General features: G+C 40.6%; 1 protein-coding gene across 2 annotated transcripts in view; it reads left to right on the top strand.

Annotated features, from left to right (window-relative positions):
* Positions 1-3,656, top strand: part of ALDH1A2 (aldehyde dehydrogenase 1 family member A2) — a 54,782-nt gene extending 51,126 nt beyond the window's left edge. For both annotated transcript variants that reach the window (XM_071441629.1, XM_071441628.1), the window contains exon 13: positions 1,464-3,656. In XM_071441629.1, the coding sequence (XP_071297730.1) occupies positions 1,464-1,536 (73 nt within the window). In that variant the 3' untranslated portion in view covers positions 1,537-3,656. The remainder of the gene's footprint in view (positions 1-1,463) is intronic.
* The last annotated feature ends 23,309 nt before the right edge of the window (positions 3,657-26,965 follow it).

Here is a 26,965-nt window from a genome sequence, read left to right as displayed (position 1 = left end):
CACTGACTCCAGGGAGGTTCAACTGCAAGCAAAATATTCACATATCAATGTTGCAGAGCTCTTGAAAAGGGGGAAACCCAGGCAGCACCCCAGCTCTCATGGAAAAATCTGTGGTAATTACACACTTGATCCCACTACAGGCTTTGAAAGTATTCATCATAAACAATAAATGTTTGGAATGGCAATAATCTCCATCTTACAAAGATGCCTGAAAACCTACCTATGAGTAATTATTCTACTCCTTTCAGAACCTCTTTGATCAGATACCACCTTCTAATTCACCTTCTCCACCCTGCATTAATACCTGCATACTTTTTATTAAAATGCCAGTTTCCTACATTCTTGTTTTTAAGGCACACATTTTACAGCATAAATAATGTTGAGTCAGGCAATTACAGAAAAAAGTGTCTGTACATAAGTGTGTCATTGCTAAGGTGACACTATGTTACAGGCAGATCATAACTGGGCCACTGTGCTGCCTCTGCCAGCACTGCATTATCTGGGACTTGTTCTGGTCCTGCATTTAAATTCACAGGTTATCATCACACATGGGCAAAGAATCAACACCAAGTTGAGAACTGGTATGCTCATTTTATACTCCTAAAAAAGGTAGCAGGGTATCTGCATCCTGGTAGGGTACACAATACAGGTGATTTCTGATTGCATTAAGACTACTTACAATATTCTTGTATCCTTGAAGAGGTCCAGAAGACATGGGGTTTGGGGTTTTTTTCATTCATGTTTCTTTAAAGCTTCTTACCTGGGAGATGTAAAATTTAAATCCTGTAATTAAAAATTGGATGGTTCACCCCACATAACCATACGTGGCCATATCATATTACATATTATATTATTTAATATTTATCCCCAAAATTCTGGCCTCTATCCAAATGTCTTCAAGGGAAGGAAGTGCCATTCTACTTCAGAACTCTCCTTTAATGTCATAAGAATTGTTATTGTATGGATAGCTCTGAGACATAGCACTGCACACCTGCATTCTGAAAAACAAATGCAAGCAGAACAGCTTGGAGCTGTAAATCTCTTATCTTTTTTTCTCCTGGATTGAGGGAGGGAAGAGAATATGTAATATTTCTTCTTAAAAAGCATTTTGTTCCCCTTCCCTCACACCTACACAATCAAGGGAAAGCACCATGCAGATTTGACCCATGGGCTCCTTCCTCTTCACAGACGCAACCTTTGTGCTCACTCTGACACCAAAGTGCAATCCCAGAGTGGCCATGGAATAGGATGATTTTGCTGCCTGTATTAGGCTGTGGGGACAATCAAGCCCTTTAACTGAGCACACACTGACTCTTCTGCTCTGAATGTCTGGCATAACCCATCTTCCTATTCAGCAAGTGTAGCTTTTCAGCTTTTGAAAAATATTTGTCTTAGAATTCATCACAGATTTTTTCTTGATAAACAATACCTGGTATAAACTGATGCTGCAATTTCTTCTTCAGGGGTGAATGTGGATTGAGAGAATATTCTGAAGTTAAAACTGTGACAATAAAGATCCCTCAGAAGAACTCCTAAAATTACAGAGGACCGTGTTGTGCAGAAGAGCACATGATGCCACCTTCTCTATTCCTTATGGAGACCAGCACTCAGGAATAAAAAGTGTTACACAATATATATTTAAGAAATTAAGTTGCAACATATATACTGGGCACATAACTGAGTACGTAATGCAAACCAACTTTGCATGTTTTCATAAAACTCTCCTGAGAATCGTTACATCTTTATAAAACAAATCTTAATGAGATAAAATTGCTACTGGGCATCATTTAATAATGGTTCCAGCTATAAAACTGTTAAATTCAAATGCATGCACACACACATTTATCTCTTCCTTAAATAAACAAAATAAGTCTTACTGCTTTCAGGTTGCCTTCTCAAACAGACCTGCCTTGTACTAACATTGTAGTTTCAATCAGGGCTCTACAACCCAAATTTTACCCAGAACACTAGCAATGAACAACACAAGCAAGTGTCATTGATGTTCTTAAAAAATAAAAGACTCTGAATGGTAATGGCCTCAAACCTGGTATAGTGGCAACTTTCCAATTAGCATGCCCACAGAAAGAGGTCAGACTGGGGAGGGAATCAATCTGCTGCATGGCCAGTGAAAGCCAAATACTTATCAGTGAGATTTGGCTTTCATGGCTCACAGCAATTTGGATTTCAAAGCTTATTTTCGTAATGACTTTATGTCTTGCTATAAGCAAAAAGTCCTTCACTTACAGGAACTTGAAGGGATTTACCTGCCTGCCAAAAGAGCAAGGCCAGACAGGGTGGGTGGGTGTTAACGAGAACAGGAACAGATTCCAAGGCTTCACAGAATATTTTAGCTTTCACTGCTTGTCTAGTTTTGTTGTTGTTGTTACTGTTGTTGCTTTCACCTTTTTTCTTTTTTAAACAAATATATGCACGCACAGGCTCCATTTATTTGTCTGCTATTAACTGCCTGTGGTTACACTGGGAATCATTAAGTACTTGTTACAGCTTTTACTAAATGATGTCTTGCCATCCTCACCATGCTTGTGCACCTCAGGTGATGTTACTGGCTGGTATTGAGCTTTCAATTATTTGGGTTTTTTGGATCCAGGACAAAAATATAAGCAAGTTCTTTCAGAGCTGAGGTATTTACAGCCTGTCACATTATTACCTGCTGCCTACAGAATCTCTTCAAATCTATCACTGACAAACTAAACACTATCTCTGTCTTTTTTCAGCTGCAGAGCTCATCAATTCCCCAGATTCTTTTAAAGAGGTTTCATTTATGTTTTAACTTAGAATTAAGAAAATCTATTTTAGAAGTAAATAATCCACACAGTGCAGCTACACGATCTGAGGTGTAAGGACAGAATTACAGCCTGTAAGTTTTCCTATGCTATGAACTGTTCAAACTCCAGCCCTGATCAGAAACTAACTTCTGCATGTTCTTAACTTCCTTTAGTCTCTGAGGAATCCCTCTTAGATTTGCAGTTGTATGTGTCCTTCAACATACTGCTGGATCAGGACAAGTCTCCAGCACTTTGTGGTGTGGTGGCCCTCAGTATTTTGTAACTCATGTCAAACTGTGTATGTGTTTCTAAGCAATACGTCTACATGTCGTTATTGAGAACTGATAGTACATTCACAGACATGGAGATAAATCAAAGTATTCCTGAGTTGTTAAATTCAAATGCCATATACTTCTACTGTAGTGTATGTCAGAGTGAAGAAAAACAAAATACAGCAAGTAAGAGATTAGTTATCTTTTAAACTGCAGTATAAATGTGAAAAAGGAGATTTTACTTCTTTTCTCCTATTTGCTTAAAAAAGAAACTTCCTGTGCTTACAGCATTTACACCATGTACTCTTTTGTATTCTTTTCATGTATTTTGTATGTCTGTGCTTTATTCCCAATACATTCAGGTAAATAATATAGAGTTGCCATTTTTTTCAACCCTGTCACTGCAGCTCCATTTGATGTACATGGATTTGTGAAATCCTTTTTTAGATGTACCATCTGCATGGATCCAACAAAACATTTTTCCAGTCCCTGCAGCTTTTTGTTACAGTTTTTAATCATGTATATAGTTATATGTTATTAAAAAAGTAAAAGGATATTTTCTATGAAGTTTTTTCCATTAAAAAGGTTTAGAGAAAGACTTTAGACTGTGAGACTCCTTTATTGTTGACAGAGCTATAAAAATATTAAAAAAAATATTTTCTTAGCAAAAGATCTGCTCTCACAGTAGCTTTATTTTCATTTGCAAAAGTGAATGAAGTAAAAGGCCAATTACATTTTCTGGAATATTATTGCAGCTGTATGAAAACACTTGTGAATTGCAGATCTAGGTCATAGTCAAAGTTCATCCTCACCCTTATGGTCATAAAGTTTAGCTATTGGGGCAGTTCTGAAGTCATCAAAACCAGTGGGGCACCCTTGCAAACTGCTGCATCCCAGCTTGATTTTTGGATAATGTTTTAAAAAATCATTATGCCTTTTTATTCTCTTAGTAGATGTTTCACAGAGATTATTAAATTATCACTCAGAGCTTTTATGGAGAGATAGTCTACTTAATTTTGATTTCAAAATGCTAAAATGGGACAAGGACAGACTGAATTCACATAGCCAGGTACTACCCACAGCACTCCCTCAAGCAATGCCTTTATTCCAGGTTACTTTCATTGCCAGGAACTGCATTCCTTTTTGAAATGGTGCCTATTTAGGTAAAGTAACTACTCAGTTAATACTGCCAAGCTACTTCATTGTATCTCAAGCAATGGTCACACCTCAGTGTCACAGAGTAATACCGTTGGTTTAATCAACACTGGAGAGGCAATCACAGTGAAGTAACTTGACTAGAATAGATGGGATAAAAGAGAATAAAACTCAATAATAGGAAGGAAATTGCATTCTTAGGAAGGAGCACTGTTCCTGAAAGTCTGGAATATCAGGTATATATTAAGCAGAGTATAATTTCTATTTAACAAGTGGCATGGACAACTCTGTTGTGGGACTTTGGGTGGACAATTAGCACTTTCCATACTCCCCATCTCTCTGACCCACTTGCCACCTGTCTCAGCACTCCAAGCAGTCACACAGGCACAAGAAATAGAGACCTTTTCTGAAAGCAAAACAAAAGAAGGAAGGTTGTTCTGGAACCCACTGAAAACAAGGAGTATCTTCTAGTGAAATCAGCAAAGTTCCAGCCAGTGAATGTGAATGTATCAATATAAGTGTAGAGGTGTAGTAAAGGGAGAGTTTGGAACTAATTGTGTATTTCTTCTAGAAAAGGATGTGAAGAAAGGCAAAAAGTTTCAGTTCTGTGGCCTTCAGACAAAGCAGCAGATATTGACACTACTTGGATAGCATTCACAGATTTATTTGTGCTCTGTTACAGAGAATGCTCTTGCTCCTTCTCCCCACAGAGGCCAGGATGAAAAATCTTACCTTGCATATGCAGTGGCACTGTGTGTCACAGCACCCTGTTATTTCTCAGTTCTGTCCTGGAAATAAAGAATCACAGTAACACTGAATCCAGGGCACCAGCTGAGCTAGAGAGGAGGTCAAAGACAAGCAATGCACTGTACTTTTTACTTATGACTCTGCATGGTTACACGTAGAGCTCTGGAGAGCTACATTTACCACCTTACATTTGCATCCATACGTCTCCATTTACTGCATGCTAAGTCCATCAACACAGGAAGTTATTTTTCTCCTAACAACTTCATACCACAATGACTGATATTCACAGTGCTATATCTATCAGGAAGCAGGAAAAGCCTTTGTGGCTATTAGATGCCATCAGCATTCCCAACCCATTCAAACAGATTTCTCTCAGCACATTTGACTACAGCTGCATAAAACCCATCTTCCTCCCTTGTCCTCATTAAACACACAGTCTATAATTCTTTCTGTATCTTCACTGTATCTTCTGTGTCCACTGACAGTGCACAGGTATCAGGGAACTGTGTGTGGCTCAGCCAGAAAGCTCAGGAACTCCTGAAGGAACCACGGGGCTTAAGCATGAAGTTAGGCCATTTATAAGGATAGATCAGTCTAAAGTGAGAATAGTGGTATAATCTCACATGACTCAAGTGTGGCTAGAATATGCTACTACTAAGGCTCTTGAGGCTTGGGGTCCCACTTCCCTCTTCCACCCAGCACAGTGTGGAGTGCTGGGATGCTGGTTTCAATAAGCACTTCCCTAATTTTTCTCCGAGGACCGGAACTGACATGCTGGAATTCAAGGTTAACACAAGTAACAGATGATTACAGCTGGCTGCAGCACAAGTTCAGGCATTTCAGGGGTGCAGAGCAGGTTAAGTTTTCTGTGTAGCCACAGCTGCTGCAATGGGTAGTGCTCAGCACCGAGTGCCTGGTTATCTATGCCTTAGGCTGCCCATACACACAGGACTGGGAATCTGCCCCAACACAGTCAGGGGAGGCACAAGGCTGATTTGCCTCTTGGTACAACTGGGGTACGTCACCACAGCTGCTCCATAATGTCCCTACCTACGTCCCTCAGCTTACTGTTAGAGAGGGAGGAAAGGCACGTCTGCATGCCCCTGGTTCCTAAGAATGGTTGGTTCTGATCAGTTCTGCCAGCTGAGTTTACATCCTGAACCCTCACTAAAAGCCAGCCTCATCCCACTAGCACAAGTATTCCAGAGCTCAGTTGCATCATAAAGACCACAACTACTTTTTTCTGGTATCATACATTTAAATCCACTCAAGCCAGTACTGAAGAGAGACCTCACCTACAATCCACTGTTTCTTTATGGTGAGCATTTGCACTGTTACTTTTCATGGATTATTAGGATGAGTTTCATCAAATAACAGAGGCTGGCTTGTACTGTGCATAGTACATGTATTTCTGGCTGTGCCTGCAGTGCCAGGAAGCCCTCCAGGGAACACTTTTTTCACCTGATTTCATGTGAAATTTTAAAACACATTATGGAGGGCCTTTGCCATCATCTGTAATACCCTGAAGTCGCCAATATCCAGGAAGGCTGGGACAATCTGCCTTAAGGATCAACTGAGCCTATGTTACTGATATGTTCCCCAATGTAACCATTCCTTGCATTGTCATTTAATCCTAGTATCTAACATCAAATCCTGCAATCCCAGGATGCTTTCAAGGTGTTTTTAACTGCCTGGAGTCTCTTGATGAGACACACTACATAAACCTGGATTGTGCAACCACCACAGCAACAGACTGTAAGAAAAGCTCCAGCTGCAGAGGTTGCCAAGGAGGCTGTGCACACAGCAGGCTGGAGTAACCCAAAAGGGTGCTTGTGAAATGTTTGTGCTGCTGGCAGGCAGCACATTGCCAGGACAGATCACACATCATGCATTTGCACATCAAATGAAGCTGCACTGGTCTGAGAGCATGGGAAAGGCCTGTCTTGAACGGCATGTGTCCTACTTCCTAAACATGTATATTTTACACTTTACACTTGGTTATTGGCCAGATTGAAAGTACCGCAAGTTCCCCAAAGCTTGTCGTTTTGCCTTTGAAGTAGAACTGTTTGGATAATGTTTCCTTTGGCAATTTATCTATGTAACAAAGCAGGAACTTAACTGCCTTGGCCTCTCAATGATCCACCACTAGCTTTTGTCAGAGTCTTCATACTCTCGTGTATATGTGCTCTCACAGAATTTGATCATTTTTGTGACCTTGCTTAGCCCCTTTCGTTCTCCCTTATGGTTCCACATGGTGAGGTTGGTGCTCCTATTATCTCAGTTCTGAGGGTTTTCCCTGCTCTATGTTTGCCTGGCTGAGTTCCCATTTCCTAGAGCAGTATAATTAGCAAGATGTTTGTGTGCACCTCACTCCTGCTACCAAACAAAAAGAGTATGTGTTTCTACTGCTTGCCCTTGCAAAAGGGCTCCAGCTCATGGTCTACCACTTTTCTCTCTCCATACTCTCACCATAACACAAGATGGGACATAGAGCAGGATCTCCTGAGAGGTTTCTGCTGTTTTCTGCTTTCTGTTTGTCCAAAACCTCTCCCACAGTCTTTGGCAATTGACATCTAATCTCAAAGCACAGTCAGTGCCTGCCAAGCGAGGTCTTCTTTTAGTTTTTGATTTTGAACATCACAAACAGTCAGATTTCTGGGAAGGATGCTGAATGGAAAGACATTCTTTGCTCCCACCAAGAAACTGCAGATAAGGGATTTTGGCTAAAGCACTCCCCACTAGGGGATGCCTAGTGGCATCTGACACTACTGGGTTAGAACTCACAGCTTGTTCATTCACCAGAGAATAATATGGTTCTTGCTCAGAGCTGGCTGGTGAGATGCCTATCCCAAGGTGTAGAGCTATGGGGACTAAGTAGACAGACTCTATTCAAATCAAGTATTCTAAGGAGTCCAGAACAGTCACCAAATACTCATCGGCCTTAATCCTTCAGCATCACATGCACACATATTCTATTTTGAATAGAAGCTGGCTGTGAAATCAAGGAAAAAAAAAACATTGTGTTGCCAAAGAAATGGGCATTGACAGAGTTACCAGTCTGTTCCTGAGTAGCCTGGAGCTCCTGAGCAGGACCAGGAAAGCTCCCACCCCAGGATGCTGCATTGCCCCAGGGCTGCCTTACCACAGGGGTGCCACATCCAGTGTGAGGGAGGAGGCTGCTGAGAGCACCACACCCCTTCTATCCTGGCATGAAACTAAACTGGAGCAAGATCCTTCCTTGAAAATCTCTCCCATGTTTCTCCACAGTGCACACTGCACACCTTAAGCTACATGAAGCCATTGCTACACTGCTCCTGGGAACTGCTAAATTGGCCAGGTCTCTGAACAGACCAATACACACAGAACCACCTACTCCCATAATGAAACTGTGGCAAAATCCAGAACAATTCCTACTCTGTCTTTGCTGCAGCCCAGCCCCTCAGCAGTGTTCCCCTTGCAGCATTTGCCTCCCAAGGGCAAACATGTTTCTGGGGGAAAATGCCCAGGAAATACCACTGGTAAAGCAGACTCTTACAGGAGTTTCCTTAGGGAACATCTGACATGCCACAAGTCCCATTAGATTCCCTTTTGTGAACCTTTCTGATGAACTATTTCAGATCACTCTAGTGGGAAAATGATAGTAGGCTCCAGCTGCCCAATGCCTTTCAAAAAGACACAAAGATGCACAGATCTCCTGCCTCTGTAGTAACTTCACAGTCAAGTCTCTGAGACAATGTTTGAAGTTAATTTCATATTCCATTATAGAGACATAAAAACAACTAAGACAAAAATCACTAGAGAAACTGTTTCTCAGTTTTCACAATCACCTTGTAGCTGTTTCCTATGAAAATTCCACGCCTGTTTTCTTCCCTGTGGTGGACTGCATGTGTGTTATAGAATGGCTGGTGCAACGGTCTGCTGAAAGATAGGACTGCTGGCTGCTTTCTATTGTAAAAACACATAGACCATCCTCAGCTCTTTCTCAGGGGTTTGGCAAAGAGGCTCTTTTAACTGTGTTCTTAGGTAGAACAGCAACAAATGACTTGATGATTTGTTTTTACAATGTCCTCTCTGGGAAGACTAATTACCAGCTAACCTTCTAGCATGCAGTTTCAAACATGAAAAGAGTGGGGCCCCATTCCTATTCAGGAAAAATTCATACTACAGACTGCAGAATTTCTCTGGGTGAGGGTATTTTGTTGAAAGTTTCTAAAAGCTCTAGGATTATGGGCTGGCCAAGAGATTTCATGATGCTTTTAGAATTTCACTGACAGAATGAACAATTTTAGAATGAAAAACTGAGTGGAAAAAATCCCGCACTTTCTTCAGTTTTACTATTTGTCTCTTTGGGGTAGTAATAGAGTCACCAAACCAAAGCCACTGGAAATGCTGTTCTCAGCTGTTTTGCTGACAAAGCACAGAAGAACAAAGGTAAATTTCATGCCTTTGTTGTGGAAGTTGTGTTCAGCAGCAAGAACCATGTTGCACAGAGAACTGAGTTGAGCCACCAGGAGATTCTGCCCATCATACTGATGGGCTTCTTCCAACTTAGCTTTGTTTCACACAAAGTTTCAGGACAAGCAACTTTTCTTCCTTATTATTCTTCCTATTGGACATTTTTCTCCCTTCTTAATTCCTCTTGGAGTAAGTGGTGCCTCTCTCAAGGTTTGGGCTGAGGCAAAGCCCTGAATGTGCATGTAGTCTCTGCTGGTGTTTTCCAGGTGTGCAATGAAACACTGGGAAGGCCAGGCAGTATCTTCTCATTAGATTGTGTTCCTGGGTGATTCAGGCTGCAGAACCAAGGCAGCAAACATCTCTGAGTTTTCTGGCTCAGGCACAGTAGCCAGTGTTTGCTAATTCATCAGTCACATCTGCACAAGCCTATCTTAACCATCCTCTCTATTCCAACATACCTTTTCCTCAATTATAGTTATCAAGCAAATAATTAATAATACAGTTATCAGCAAATAATTTTGCAATCTACTTTTACTGGGCAACTAAGCACAGCAACATAGTGTATGTTCAGAACTCATTGTTTAAACATGTTTTATAACCTTTAAAATAAAAGTAAACTTTCTAGGTTTTTAAATCTTTCCCTGCTTTGAATGTTATTAAAGCTCTGGAAGACATGCTTGATTACTTTAGCTTGAGTTGCAAACCATTGCAACCACAGGCATCTGAGACTGGAGGATCTGAGCAACTGTGGATACTGCTGAGCAGAGAGAAAAATGGATAAACCAGGACAAAATTTACAGATGGGAATGGGGAGTGGGAGGCTTAAATGGGTTTTCAGTTCCTCTTTTCCCCACAGTCCTTAGCACACCTTGTACAGCCTCATGCCCCACTCCCAGTCATGCACTTGATCACATCTCCTGCACAGCTCCTCCTCTACAACTGTCCTTTAAGTGCTATTATTTTAGAAATTTAAATAAAAAATTAAACTTAGAAATTTAAATATCCTCTGCATAAAAAGCATCTAGTTACATAAACCTCATACAATATTCAGAATTTCCAGAATCCATATAAAATCCAAACCCGTGCATTTGCTTCAGCTGCTTCTTTATGTCAGGGATTTTCAAGAAGTTCAGACCTGGAAAGAAACTTCTCCTCTCTTCATGAGACTGTAGATATCATCACTTCCTATGGAATACATTTACAACACGAATAGGCTTTGGATGATCTACAAACCAAAGTTACAAGAACTGTGGGAGTTCCAGTTACAAGGTAAGCATCCATTTTGAAACTGTTCTAATAAAATCAAGTTATTTCAGCTGCAATGGCCTGCAGGGACAACAATATTTGATTTCTTTTGCAACATCTTTGTCAATCCTCCGTCATGGCACAAAAAAAAAGGAAAAGTTGTTAATTACTCACTTGATTATTTATATGCACTTGATCAAAACCACAGCCTCACTGTCCTCTACAAACATCCTAGATTTGGTACAGGCCTTGAAAGTTTTAAAAGAAAAATTAAAATCTATGAAGAAAATTATTATTTTCTACAAACATCCTAGATTTGGTGTAGGCCCTGAAAGTTTTAAAAGTAAAATTAATATATATGAAGAAAATTATTATTATTATAATTTTACAGACAAGGAGGTGATTGAGAAAAAAATGGAGTAACTCATCCCAAGATTACAGAGGACAATCTGCTGCAAAGGCCAGGACTAGGCATGGATCTCCTGGCTCCTAGAACAGTGACCAGCTTGGTAGTGGCTTGTTACTTATATTATTGCAAAAGAAAAACGAATACATGCAAACACATACACAGAGATGATAAGACTCTTGCAGAGGAATTCAGTTTGTCCAAAGATCTGTAAAGGTAGAATTTACACTTCTGACAAACTGAGCTGAGGAAAGCCCTTGAAATTCTTTAGGACTAATGATCTTCTGAGGTTTTATGCAGTGGGGTCTGATTTTCCTTGTGACACATAGTCACACCAGCCACCCACTTCTACATATTTAGACTCAGAGAGGATCTCTCAGCTAATAAATAGTACCATCAGCTTTCACCATGGCTTGGCCATAGACACATGAGCTTTTCAGCACTTGTATCAGTCTCCTGCAGTTCTGGTCTGTTGATTCCGGTTTCTCCACAGCCAAGTGGCAAGCTCCATCTTGGATACACCTGTGATTTATTTATTTGTTTATTTTTACACACACACATGTTCAGGCTGCAGGTTTTTTGTTCAGATGCACACAATTCAATTCCCTTTCTCTCCCCATTCCTACAATTGCTCCCCACAACAGATGAGTCTGCAGAGGACCTAAGCACTGCTCATCCCTGATGAGTTCACTGGGAACTGACTGTGGGCAGCACCTATAAAAATCCAGGATATGCAGGTATTTGGGTATCTGTGAGGCATTAACTCAAGGAGGCAATCGAGGATTAGTCAGGGCTGGTTGTGCTTAACACCAATTAATTGCAGCCTGACTAAAAATCTTTGAAAAGCTGAGTCTAGAGATGGAATCCTACCTGAGATTCCTAACTGAGGTCCAGCCAGCACAGGCAGTGGCTTTCAGGGGAGAGCTCTACCCTGAGGTGACCCTGTTGACTGGATCCTTTAGGACAGCAGTGGGAGATCAGACACACAGAGCAGGTGTCAGCACCTCCAGCACACACACAGAAATTTACAGCAAGATTCATCTTGTCCAGGTTCCTAATTTGGGAATCTCATTTTCATCTTATCCTGATTAATTCAAATCATATTCAATGCTGTATGTTTTAAACTCCCAGCTATTGATGACTGATGGCAAAGCCACATAGCTACGTAAGCAATGCACTGGATCACCCTCAGGGAATCCTGATTAGAGCCTCTTATTAACTCTTGTTAAATCCTGAGGACTGAAAACACCAAGGTGCCAATAAACCACTCCACTGTAACACACGTACATTAATGCCTTGAGAATGTACAATTAAAAAGTGCATGCTTTTAAGTAAAAAAACCCTATACTTTTAGAAAAAATATACAGAGAAAAAACACATAAACAGAAACTAGTAGAAGTTCATTCTAGTTCATTCTAATGAACTAGAATCACCATCCTAAATGTTAATGGTTTGGTAAACTGATCAGATAATTCATGTTGATATGCATTTTCTTAAAACCCTTGCCACTTCACCATTTTGGTTCCTTATGCACCTAAGCATTTACACAGTGTTATTTATGCAGTCCTGTACATTATTTTCCTCTACTCTTTATTACTAGTCTCGATACTCTTTTTTGCTGTTTAATACTGAACAAACAGCATATGGTCACAGTAGCTCCTTGCTCTAAGCTCCTGGTATTTTCTTTTTACAGTGCAATACCCTCCTAGAAGGTACCAAGTACTACAAACAATTCAGCTGCCTTCACAACTACAATAATATGCTCAAGCCAATGCAAACAAGTGATGCAATGCAAGATGTGTTCTTCCCAAGGGTGGAGAGCACTCCCCAACCAGACTCTCAACTTGTTTCTTCCCAAGGACAATAACTTGCAAGGTCACTTTTGAACCCTTACTTCCCATGGGGTGGCCACAGTCCACTCAGCAGAGCTAAGGGAAAAGAAAATTAACCTTTGAACTATCCTTGCTCATATACAGTGCACATGAACTAGCAAACAGCAATACATAACACTAATTAATTGCAGCTTCAGTTGCAAGGATTGAAAGATTCTCCTAAATAACTTGAAAGGGCCCAGGACCATTAAAAAATTCCTGTGACTTTGTTCAGAAACTCAAATGAGATGGAAACATCTAACTGGGTATAAATTCCAAATGCACAAGCCTCAATTATATTCTTAATGCTTCTATAACAGTTGCTGGTGATTTTCATACAAATCTATCATTCAGAAAATGTTTTTAACTAAAAGAAAAGCAACACAATCTAAATAGACTGCATCTTCATACTGTTTGCTGTTTAAAGCACTGTGGAAATAACATGAAAATATATTATTTAGTGTAACAAAGGAATTGATGGGATTAGTACTATAGCTAGTTTTAGTTATTAATCATGCTTCTTCTTATCACTTAAAATCTACATTTGTTATTCTGATGAATATAAATAGCATATTTATTATTATTTTATTCTTTAAGCAACCAAAACATGTATCTCTGAATTGGCCCCTCCTGGCATTTGGACTTCTGGCAGTTTTTTAAATATACAACTAGACAAAAGCAGAAAAACATATAAAAGAAGACATAAATTCAGATGCATTAAGAAATGCTTGGATTTTGCAAAATATTGAACATCTCTGATCTCTCACCAAGGCTTAATACCCAAGTACACTTGTTGTCATGCTCATTCCCCTGCTTCATTCCCATTCAGAATGTTTTTCATAGTTCAGTGCACCAGACAATTTTTTCTAATCATAACAGTCTCATTTCAGCTGATTCTGGTTAGAAATCTCTTCTTGTGGCAGCCCAACCCATTCTCAACATCAAAGAACGGTGTTAAGCCATCAGACTTCCTAAAGGCCAGACCAGTATTTTTTCAATCTTTTCAGACATTACTAGCCCCATAACATAGAACAGAACATTTCAATATCAGCCCTTTGCAATTCAATCAATATTCTTAACTAACAAGCTAAAGAACCTCAAAAAACTTACCATCTTTTGCCTTAAATGTGTACACTTATATCTAAGAAGGAAAAAAAAAATCTAAACCAGAACCTATCACTGCACATGGGAATGGACATGAAAACAAACAGACAACAGATGCTTGTTACTCTGTACTGCCAGGAGGTTCTCAAACTGTGCATGGGGGGAACAAGTCTGCAGAGAAACTCTCATATCACCTACCAAATACTGCTGCTGTGAGATTTTCTAGCTTTCTTCAAGCAGATAAACAGCTTCTGGAGTCTTACAAAGGGCCATGCTTGGGCCAATTTGGACTGGATTGGACTGAAATTGTGCATGTACTGCACACAATAAATAAATGTTTTCTTGCACAGGGTAATATGTCCAACTTAAAATGTAGTCTTCATGCCCATAGCATTCCATAGCATCTAAAAGAATCATGAACCAAAGGTCTGACCTTCCAGTAGGTAACATCTGTTGCCCCAGTGACGTGTTCCTCAACAAATATGTGCATAATACTAAAGATAACAAGTGACATCGGTAAAGAAAAACAAAGCAAAACAAAACAAACATGGGAGGGAGAAAAGACCAGAAAAGACATCACATTTTTCTGAGCAGGGCAGAACAAATGTTTGACTGAGAAGCTTCAGGTCCGGCTGGGAGAAGGCCAAGACTAATTTAACCTTTGGTCAAATGGTTGGGAGTTAGCTAGTTTCCTTTTTCCTCTTACATCACTCCCAGAGATTTCGACAAAAATAACATGGCACCGATTACATGACATTACAGGCTCTCATAATGCACTGGGGAGGACAGTGTTGAAACCCCTCAGAGACAAATTAATCCCAGCAAAGCAACAGCTGTAAGATTGCTGTAAAGAGGGAAAACAACTACAATGTTTGCATTATGTACTTACATGATTTTAATATAACTTATTTAGGGGATTAGATTATTGGACTTTTTAATAGGTCTAACAGCTTTGTATCATCATGAAAATATCAGCTGTCAGGTTGCACATAGTTGCCATTAAGGCATTTAACCACTCAGTACATTCCTTTAAAAAGCTAAAGGAGACCCAGGTATAAGATGATTTCTTGTGCTTTCAGAAAATGTATGCAGTCACAGAACACATGTTCTGCTGGGTTTTTTGAACATGATGGAACAATCACCACTGCTGTCACCGTGTGCCTCCTAGAGCCCCTGTGAGCACTTAGGTGTCAGGCACCTGCTCAGCCTGCCCACCCTGGGATGCTGCTGCAGCCATGGCACTTCCAAATCAAGAATTCCCCAACTGAGGCAAACACAACCCTCCTGTCCTGCTCTTCAGTCACTGTACACACAGCCCCCTTTTCTTGTACTCTTAAATGTGGTATCAAACACATGCTGTTCTCACCTGCTATAAAACCACTCTGGTTGTAGCCCACACACTTATTTTGGAAGAAGACAAACTGACCTAAAGGCAGATTTCAGTTTAAGCTCCCTCTCTGTAGCTAACCCACACACCCCTCCCAGGTTTTGGGGGCTGCCACTCATATGCTGCCAGACAAATGTCAGCCACCTGCACCAGCCTGGCAGAATCCCTGTCACAGCACCATCCCCAAGGCCACATGTGCTCCAGGCCAACTAACAGGCCTGGAGAGCTGCAAAGTGGCTGGATCAGACTGGTTGGGCCAGACTGCAAAGGCTGTGCTGACCCCTCTCTATGTTCCCCCCCACCCACACCTACTGTCCCCATAGCACTGCCAGACCTCCTGTGTGAGCCCCACGCACCACAGCATTCCAGGCAGGGAACAGGACAGGTTCACCTGGGCCACATCTGGACACAGCACATGGAGAGAAGCGCTGCAAAGCCAAGCTGGCTGGGAGATGTCCCCAGTCCCAATGCTGGGACCCTGCCCCTGTCCCCAGCCCCAGGGGTACGTGGCAGGCTGGCACTGTGGGCTCAGCAGTCACACCCTCACCTTCAGCCCTTACCCATCCCTGTGCCCTCACCTGGTGTGGCAGCACAAACCCCTGGTGGAGCACAGCCCTGCCCTCCTCTCACAGCCTGCACAGCAGCTCTGCCCAAGCAGCTGAACGGTGCCCCTGAGGGAAAGACTTCAACGAAATCCATTGCTTTTTTGAGATAAAGCAGCCAAAACTACCTCCCCCGGTTTATAGCAGCCGGTGGAAAGCTGTGCAGCAAGCGACAAGTGCAGAGACCTCTGCATGTGTTATGAGGAGAGAGGAAGATGATTTTTTTCCAAACTGAGAAAATATGCTCATATGGAACAGTATTTTTAGGTGTTTTGTGTTGCTACTTTGAGAACAGGTTTTATCTTCCCTTACTTAGTTTGGATTGCACGTCTGCCTTCCAGTTTGGAGGAGTAAAGAGAGTTGGTCATGGTAACTGTGAAATATGACACTACATGCATTTTTAAGAAGTGATTTTATATATGGTAAGGTTAATTTCATCTGACTAAATTGTAACTGCAGTTTGTTAGTGTTTTGTTTAATAAATTGCAGCTAATAATGTCATGAGTATAACAACTAGTTCATAATATCACAAATATTGCTGTGAAACTTAGCGCATATTACATCTTAATCTCATGAAAAGCATAAAGCAGTTTCATGAAAATTGCATCACTTTTGAATAAACACCATTTTTTATTTAAAACGGGGGGTTTTTACCAGGTGAGACAAGATATGACTAAATATGCTGTTATGTTTACCCATATACTTCATATGGATCTCATGGCAGATTTCAGGAATATACTACTGGACCTGTACCTTGATGAATGCTGTACCACTGTATTGTATGTAATCCACAGGGGTTTAAATATGTAAAAAATCCACAAGGGCTTAAAAAACATACTGTCTTACAGGAATTTTAACATAATAAAATAAAATGTGGAAACTTGAGAAGAAGTAATTAATAAAAGCAGTGAAAGCTTGCACACTGTGTTAAAAGCTCAACACTACCCCCAAACTTAAAAGCTGTGAAGGCATATGCCTCTGGTGTGCAGGCTGCACTTCAGGCTGGGGCTGGGCTGCTAAGGTGGGCCAGAGACCAGAGTTCTCCCTGATACCTCAGGCAGATTCCTAAACCCTGCAGCTGAGAGACTGTTACTTGTTGCTGTATAATTCCCATTCACATTGTTCACTAAGTCACAGCACTGGTCTACTGTGAAATCAGAAAGATGGAGGGGCTTCCAGGCCACAGACACTGCCAGGTGGGCAGTGAACACAGAGCTGCCTGCTGAGCCTTGCTGAGAACAGAGCTCCAGCAGCCAGATCTGCCAAGGAACCATTGCTGTGGCCTGGGCCTTCCTGTATTTGGTGAGGGCAAAAAGGGCCTGTTGGGGTGACACGTTGTTTACAGGAGGTCTTACAGATCAGAAATTACCTGTGTTCTCGTGGAGGGCAGAGCTGACACTTCTTAGGAGATGCAAAGTATGTCTCAAAGACGAGGGTCTCCACTGCTATGCAAGGTATGCTTTGATGTTATTCCTCTGAATGATCTTTCAAGATCTACTGAATTGGAAAGGCATCTCTGTATAAAGTGGAAGAAACAATTAGATCTGTTAAGTAATAAGGCCATAACACAGCACTTTCCTTGAAATGTAATTGTTCTGCATACATGCAAAGGATATACAAGTCTGCTGGGAAATAAACAAGGTCTTTCAAGGATCATTCCAAACCTGGAAATCAAGAATGTTCTTATTTCATAAATGCCTTATTAACTGTGTTCACTTTAATGTATTTTCTACAGAAAGCTTATACTCTAAAGTGTATGGCCTGTGCTAGAAAAAAAGGGTAGGGGAGAGAGTGGGGCAAAAAATATAAATATGAGAATATGAGCAATGTATGCCTTGCAGAGTTATTTTTCAATCCCCCATTATATGAGAACTGTAATCTCAAGCAGGGACTAAGTGCACTAAGTAAATGAGGAAAGCCCATTTAAGTGTAGCCCATGGTGCAATGATTACAGCTTTTTTGACCTGCAACTGACTCTACAACCTGGCCACTGAAATCCCTGATCTTGGCTATCCTCCACCACCTAAACAGATAAGTGCCATTTGATCAGCTTTGCTCCAGCATAGCAAGTAAAGAGGCTGGATGTCTGGATAAAAGAATAATATAAAGAAACCTAGGATAGTAGCAAGAAGACCGCTAAAACAACCTGTGGCATAACAAACAGTCTACATGAATGTCAATCCATATTAATAGTGCTCTGAAAATTCACTGTTTTCAAACAGGACACTAGAATGTGCAACACTGTTCACCCATTAGCATGCAAAAGTAATTACTTGAAGAAAAACCAGGATCAGTAATCCATGGCATTCATAGCCAAGAAAAGTCAGCACATGGATGAATACCTTGTAGGAGGCTTAGTGTGTGGCTGAGAGCTGAGGGTTACAAAAGATGAAAAGAGGCATCCTTGGAAAGGAGCAGCTTCCAGCAAGTTCAACCACACAAGGAATGGCCATAGCACCCATCAGCCAGCCCATCTGTAAAGCAACAGGAAATGGGAGGTGCAGCTTTGCCAGAAGAAAGTTGCTGCCATTACCTATGATCTACTTGCATCCTTCACCTCTAACTGTAGAATACCGTGTTTGGACACCAAAATAACAAACTGGCCACTCACAAAATGCTGTTCACCCCAGCAGTAGAACACATTGTTAAGCCAGTTCCATGACCTAGTTGAGTAATTTTAGTAAAGTTGCTTGTTAAAAATATTGGGACCATACCTTTCTAGTAATTACATGATGAAAATCTTAGGGCTTTTTAGAGGATAGTCTGGTAAGGGCAAATTAATCAACACAGTATATTTAGAGGAGCAATGAGATTAGAGTTTGTGGCACTGGTATATTTCAGCCTTATTAATGATTACAGTATGGAAAAAAAATCCTTTTCCTGGGCTGACTATTCACAATCTGTTGGGTGAAAGAAGAGGGAGATGGCTGAAATTGCTCTCCTGAGTCCCTGTATTAAAAACCTTTGTATGATCCAGCTTTCAATAGACCATTATAACATATTAAAAACAACAATTTTAAAAACCAGTATGGAGTCTCTCTGCATATTAATGCAGAAACATGCATACATGCATATTACTGAAAGATATATTTTTCTTTAACTTCTGAATATGAGAGCCATGCTGGTAGGCAGACTTCTCAAATATCTTCCATTTCATGGTACACTTTTATGGTGGGAAGTTATTGACATCAGAAAGGAAGAATAATGAAACTGAGGTCACAGAGTTATTTACACTGGCGGGTGGATCCCACAGCATTCCTGTATGATTCGATTGTTTTGATGACCCTCTTTTTGGGATTCTGTCACACATTACATCTGATATTTGGATCTTGGTAACTTGAAAGAGACACTGAGAGGTCAGTTTGGTTTCTGTTACCACTGAGTTAACACAAGCTTAAAAAGTCTGTCCCTGTTCAAGCCAATGACACAATTCCCAATGACTTCAGGAAGCTTCCAAACTCCCTGTCCCAAAGTGCTAACAAGCCAAACAGAAGGAGCCATACAGATACCAAGCTGAGCAAGGGACACCTAAAGAACACCCAGGGAACATCGAGAGAAATCTGATTAAATTATTGAGGAGGGAAAGGAGAAAAAATAGCAGTATGCAAGTGCCTTTAAAAGGCAAGTTTACTTTAAATTTTGCTGTCAAAAGGGAAATGTGGGAATAATTGCCTCAAAGGCTTTTGTTTAGAGTTAGGAATTGACAAACCACTGCTGCATAAGCAATAAAAGAAATCGAGCACAAAAAGCCATATTTAGATCATAAGCAGAACTCTCATAAAGAAAAGAAAAAATCTCCCCAGACCTGAGATAAGCCTTCATTTTGTTTTCAGACCATTACTGTAAAGCTGCTAACCTTCACAGATACTGTACCAGGGCCTGCTGAGCAGGAATTAAAAACCCAGGCCACAGTGATTGAAAAAACCAGAGTAGTGACACATTAGCAACAAGGATGTGTATGTATGCTGTGAATAACACAGCTCTGATCCTGGTGCCGAAGCCTAGGGCTTCATTACATTTAATTACTTCCGGCTTTAAATCAAGGCCTGCTTCAAAATGAGGGTGGCTGCTATTAAACTAAATTACTTTCCCCTCAAGCTTGTATGGAAAAATACAGTACCAAAGGAAGATATCTTCTATTAAAAGCAGTATGGTAAAGGTGCTGCTGCCAGTCTAGAGATGGTTTGTAACAGGGAGCAGCTCATAAATGAGGCTTTATATGGTACCTGTCTTCAATATTTTATGAGGGAAAACTGTTTGTATTTGGCTAAATTCCTTTCTGCCTGATTCGTTTTGCAGCTCCTTGTTGTGCTCTGAACTGCTACATGACAACTGTTCCTAATGCAGAAGTGACAATCAGCACACTGATCCTTCTTCCTGTGGGCTTCCCCTCTCCAGGGTGGATACAGGGAGTGCCAGTACCACGCTCAGCAACACGAGCCTTCCCAGGAACAGAGTGCTCTGGGATGCAGGCAGGTTTGGATGGCTGCGTGTTTGAGCGTGTATTTCAAACATAAACACATTAAGTGATAGAAGAAACCTTCTCCCACAGAGGTCACAACACTTACATCCTGGACCTACCCAGATGACAGGCCCAATTAATACTGGTTGAAAAATCAGCACAAAGCAAAACACCAGCAACAGCCCTCGAAAATAATCTGCTGTGGATATACCAGATTCCTAGCAGACAAGCTGAAATTAAAATGAGGGATGGGTTGCTCAAATCAAACCAAATACAAACTTAACAAGAATTTACCCAAATCTTCTGACAGATTTTTTTAATCCCTGTTGTGTTTTGGCTCTCACTCATATTCAGCATCTGCTCTCTATCCTTGATCACTATCCGAATATTTGTTCCATGCACTTAATTTCATTCTCTTTCATTTTACAGCCTGCCTGGTTCATTTGTTCATTCTTTGATTTGCTCTCACATTTTCTCAGCTTTTCATCTCTTTCTGCTTTTTTTCCCCCCTTGTCTCCTGGCTTTATTCTCTCTCTCTTTTTTTTTTTTTTTTGCCTTAGCCTATACAGCCCTAAATTTCTCTTCCCTATTTCCCTGATGCCTTCCTGTCACCATTTGTTTTCTATCACCCTGCTTTTCTGCTGGTTGATGTTGGAAATATTTCAGGAATTTGTAATTCTCAGTGCCATGAGAACCGTTATCTTTGCATTTTCACTGGTGAAAGTGCTCTCAGCATGGTGAAGATAATGAGGATGATGACGGAGTGGGCCTGGGACAGAGAGGCTTCAGATGGACTCTTCCCTGAGCCCACTTTGCCTCCACAGTGGTATGATCCAGTGTGGAATGTGCGAGAGGAAGCTGGGTCCGTGGGGAGCGCGCAGGCTGGGGGCAGGGAATGCATTGAGAAACCTCAAATTCCACACAACAGAAATGAGTACAGGAGAAACTGAAATACAAGAGAGGAGCAAAATGAGGGACCAGCTGGAGAAGGGTGGGGGGGAAGTACAGGAAAAAAAAATACACCCACCACCACCACACCCTAGCCTTCAAGTTTTTCTTTCATGCAGGTGCAGATGAGCAGCAGTACCAGCCCTTGCTAATATTCACTTGCTCTGAGTAGTAACACTAAGAAAGTCTCAGACAGCAATCTACTCATTATTTCTTTCCCTGAGCAGGGTCAGGGGTCACCTTTAAAATAACAGCTGCAAACAAAAGACAATTACATTGAATAAAAAATGATCAGTGACTGAAAAAGCTAGCCAGTGCATGGAGTGTGGTGACTTGTCACTAGAATATGACAATATGCCAACTCAAAGTCACCACAGAGAGAAAAATAAATAAACAAATAAGCCACTGTATTCTAATACCTAGAGATGCCTCAGGAAAGGACCATCAAAGGTTAACCAACCTGCTTTGTTATTGTTTCTGCTGCGCCTGCTATTGTTATTTGTATTCTGGTATCACCAAGAGGCCTCAACCAAGATCAAGGCTGTTGAGTTAGACACAAGATAAATATGCACAGGAAGAGAAAGTTCCTGTTTTAAAAACCTAAAGCTTTATGGGTAAGATGAGCAAGTTGAGGAAAAACAGAGATAATGAGAAGTGAAATGACTCAAACTGAGTCACAGCAGGTCAGTCTGAGGGCCCTATCCTATCTTTTAGAGTTCCGAGGAGCTGAATAGGAAGAAATTGGGAATATTATGTACACTATTATGATTACTGCTTAGAAATGTAAGAATTCCACAGGCTCTTCCTTCCTTAGTGATGGAAGCCTCCTCTGTATGTGGAGATAAAAGTTTGTGTTTGCTGTTTGATCAGTTGATCCTTCACATGCCCACCATAATGTCTCACCATGATAAACATTCATGGCACTCACTACCATTGACAGATCGTGTGCATGGTGATGAGATGAGGATATGTTCAGCTAATATAAAGTATCTTTGTCTTGTTCAGCTCTTCCTTCTTCCCTTCAGTTTCAGTGCTGGCTTTAGTTAAGCTCTCACAGTTTCAAGAGCTGCCAGAATTGTCATGCTGCTACAGAACAGGTGACCTCAATCAGCAGCAGGACTTAAGAGCTCCTTGGACTCTGTGGTCATCTCTGCTTCAAGTTCACACTCTCCAAATACTACTGCAAAGAGTTTGCTAAAACGTTCCCCTCTGCATTTCAGCTCCAGCTGATATCCAAATATTAAAGCTAGTAGCTGGTAAGGGAAACCACATCTCCACAACATTGTGACAAATAGGAGCAGCACTGCACAGTGCTCAAAACCAGGGTTTCAAAACCTTCAGAAACATTTTGCTACAACCTTACGTTTGCTAATAAATGTAAGACAGTGCAGAGATGTCCCTAAATGTCAATTGCAGACATACCAGGATGAGGCTTTTGAAGAAGTACTGCCTATCACTTACCACCATCCATGTTTTTCAGAACTTCAAAGTTTAAAAAATTGTAGACTAAATGAAGGACTAGTCTTGGAATAGCAGCTACTCCTAAGACTTCAGGATGGATGCAGAGCGGCTGCTAATGTTGCAAGACACTCATGTGATAATGAACCATAAAGTTTATTCACACTAGGTCAACAGGACACAGTGGTACCATGTCTGAGAGATGCCTGTGCACTAAACTCACAAGTCCTGAGAACACTTTCAGCATGGGTCACCACTATCAAAGAAAAATTCTCTTCTGAGTAATAGAGAAGAGTAAACAAGCTAATATCTGTAGGGATACCCATCCCCACTAAAACCACTTTTCCCTCCCAAATCGGAGAGAAGAACCCCTGAGCTGATCAGTGACCTGAGCTGGCCAGTGCCAGTCACAGCATCTTCCAAGCACCACAAGCTCCAAGCAGAAGACCCATGACTATGGCAGAGAATGCTTTAGTCCTGGTCCTCATGATTTCCCCTGAAATCCTGTTAACTAGTTAGCAGTGACTGGCAGTTACTGCAGCGTTGATTTGACTCCTGTCTCCAAAGTGAAAACCAAAGTAGCATGTTTATCAAAAGCTGTTAAAGGGTTTAAGATGGCCAACTAGAAATGAAACTATAAATTACAAAACACTGACATGGGGAATGAGAAGAGTTTTCTGAAATCCTGAGAGGAACAAGTGAGGGGAGGGTATTTCCATCAAGTGTGCCTCTCTCAGAACAGCATACTCCTGAGGACTTATTTCAAAACTGTTTGGGTCCAGTGTACAAAGATCCAAAACCAAGAATACAGAGCAGCAATCAGATAAGAAAACAATTAGGACAACACAGAGTAGATTAAACACTGTGGCCTATTTAAAGCACTTAGAGGTGGTCCTTTAGTCTCAGTAGTCCTCAGGCATGTCAGCATAACATCCCTTAAAAACAACGATCATATTCAGTGTACTTAATAAGGAGATTCTGTTCCAAATACTTTAACTTCATTTATGATCATTAAGCACTGATGGTCCCAGGACACAAAAGATAGAGGGGGAAAGTCAGAAAAGGACTCAGTTATGAATCAAAATATGTCTGACCATAAAAAATGCTTTATCTTACTTTCTAAGCTTTTGAAAAAATGTTGAAAACATCAAACTGGAACTGCTACCTCATATGGTGTTCAAAATATGACATAGTTAAGCAGATGTGGCCACAACGGACGAGTAAAAACTTACAGAAAATTATCTACAGTTTCTTGTGGCTCACAAACTGAATAGGAGTCAGCCATGTCATGCTGCTGCAACAAAGCACAAGAGGACAGAAACAGAAGCACAAGCAGCAGGAAGACAGAGTACAGTTGCAAGTTGAAGATGGTGAAGTTAAAATAATGACCAGGGATTCTGACTGCATGTTTGCTCAAAGATTCAATGAGCTGGAGGTATGCAACATCATGAAAATACTCTAGAAAGTGACAGGGGGTGGGCAGGTTTGGAACAGTAACCTCTGAACATCTAAAAGGCTGTACAAAAAGGATTGGAAGAGTCTGACATCCATAAATTTAAACTGTGGCAGTCAAAGTTCAGGTCAAGTATTAGGGTATAATAGTTTTAATGTAAAATATTATACTGGATTAGAGCACCAGAAAAGCTGTGGTGTCTTCATCACTGGACCCCTTTAAGAATAGCTGAACACTTATTTTGAATGACTGACGTAGACTGCATCACTTCTTGGGGCAAGGAGATAGACTGGATATTTGCTCAGTGTAATGGTTTTTCACATCTTTCATTATAATTGGTCACCTGGAATAGAAGTCACTTCTCTGGACAGGGAAACATCACCAGACTTCTGGTAACGTTCATTTTCAAATACCCCAGTTGTCAGACATTCATGTTAGACAATGGGTTTGGCAGGGCAAAAAAGGGAAGCTACCAGCATGTCTTGAATGGTAATCTGGAGTCTAAAAAACAGAAAATCAATTCAACTGTGAAGGACAGAATGCATTTGGGAGTATCCTCAAATCACTTCCCATCTTGAGAAATCACTGCCATAATTTTCTGTGCAACTGACACAGTTTTCAAATACTGAGGGCACCTTCACATAACCACAGGTACTATCTCTTTTCATGCTATCTGATGCAAAATTGTGCCTGATTTTTTCCTGTGGAGAAGAGAGGGTAAGTGCTCTCCCTACAAGGTTTATGAGCAAGAACAAGGAAAAGAGGTCAACATTTTAAATTAATGCTCTTGATTACCTCTTGTGTTAGGTTCAAAACATTATCTTCCTTGTTCAACATGTCAGTTTGTTTGACTTCTGTAACAAAAATACAGTCAGACCTGTGCATATTGTATTTCAGAAAAGTTGGGGGTTTTTTTGAAACATCTGTTTGGAAGTGTTAAGGTTCTGCTGAAAAACCTCACACAGATGTGGGCAGCATGCCATATTCTGAACAACAATAGAATCTCCAAGCATCCTCCCAGGACATGCCTAAATAAAATTCCCAAAGAAGAATGAAATAAAAATTTTTTAACCCAAAATTTCTTCTGCTAAGCTGCACATGGTGCTGTATCTGTGCACTTGCAAGGAAGACCAAGTCAGCTGCCATTTTCTGGCAGTGCCATGTAGTCCCATATACATGGTCCCACAGTATGTTTTCCACTATCCCATGTCTACTGTACCCTAGCACATTAGTCAAAGGAGAAGAAAATGGGGGAGAAAGCACAACAGAACTCAGAGCAATTAAGGTTTTCTTATTTCTTCCCTTTCTGCCATTACTGTACTGAGTATGTGCTAAATATCTGCCAGGATTCTCCGCCCAAACTTAGTGTTCTCAATTCACCCATGCTTTTCAACACTTCTCCTGGGATTCTCATTCCATTGTTTCTTTCAAATTTCATTTGCTTTTCTCTTTTACTCTCTTGCTTTCTTTACTTTCCCCCTCTATTTTTCACAGTCCCTCTCACCCCTGCAGGAAAGAAAGAAAAAAAAATAGAAAGGAATGAAATGAACTGCATTTTAACAATCAGAATAACAGCGAAACAATGCTCTTGAGATCCCATCTGTTGCCAACGCATCTCCCAAGACAGCAAATGATGGGCATTCCTTGCTAAATAAAGAGAATTCCCACACCCATTAAAGATCTACAGAGCAAAGACTGTTGCTTAAGTATTTACTTTTTATGGCATACAAGAAAACTACCTGGAATTGTAAATACCAATGACATATTGTTCACATCTCTACCAAGCATGTGGTCAGTGGCCATATGGATAACTTGTGGGTGTGAAATGTCCTTTCTCTTTTTTACAGTGCTGCAATATCTTTGTGCCAGAAGTCTTTTTAAAAAGTTTAATTGCATAATTCTACCTCCAGTGCATGAAGTTAAATTCTATTTACAAACAAAACTCACATCCCTTCCTACCCCAAAAATCTACCAAAGCAAACTGACTCAGTTCCTACATCCTACCTAATAAAGAGCTGCTTTTTTCTTTTTTAATTCATTCAAACTTTCTCTGATTAGGATTTCATAAATCTTGATCCAACACAGAAACATTATGCACGCCATTTATATAATCCATCTAATTCACAAGGAATAGCAATCATTTAAGTATGATTGCCCTGGATTCATAAAGTGGACTTATCAAAAACAACAACACTAACAAAACACTTCTCAAAGTTAGACAGTTTACTAGGGCCTTAAATGGGAACATAGTAAAGCTACAAAAGAGCATGTTTAAAGTGTCATTTCTCATTAACTTGGTAATGAACTTCTTCATTAAAAAAGGAAAGTGACAGACTCTGTAAGAGATATTGTGCGAGTTCTTAAGAATTTTCTTGGGAGTTGCCTTGACATCCCTACTGTTTCAGCTTTAGGTCTGCACTCTAAAGAAATGCAATTTCCATATGGTTAAGCAAATGTTTCTCACCAGCATATCTCCAAACCCAAGTTATTTTGTATCTCCTTTTTCATTAGAGTTGTATCCCAGATGGTGCTTCACAACAATAGGTGTTACTGTAAAAATACTGAGGCTTCAGAAATGTAAAACCACCAGAGAAAGTCTGAGGCGAGGATGGGG

The sequence above is a fragment of the Agelaius tricolor genome, unplaced genomic scaffold (genome assembly GCF_023055355.1).
Source record: "Agelaius tricolor isolate 1412-34295 unplaced genomic scaffold, bAgeTri1.0.p SCAF_16, whole genome shotgun sequence".
In the NCBI taxonomy this organism is placed as follows: Eukaryota; Metazoa; Chordata; class Aves; order Passeriformes; family Icteridae; genus Agelaius; species Agelaius tricolor.
This window is presented reverse-complemented; position numbering and strand designations above follow the sequence as displayed.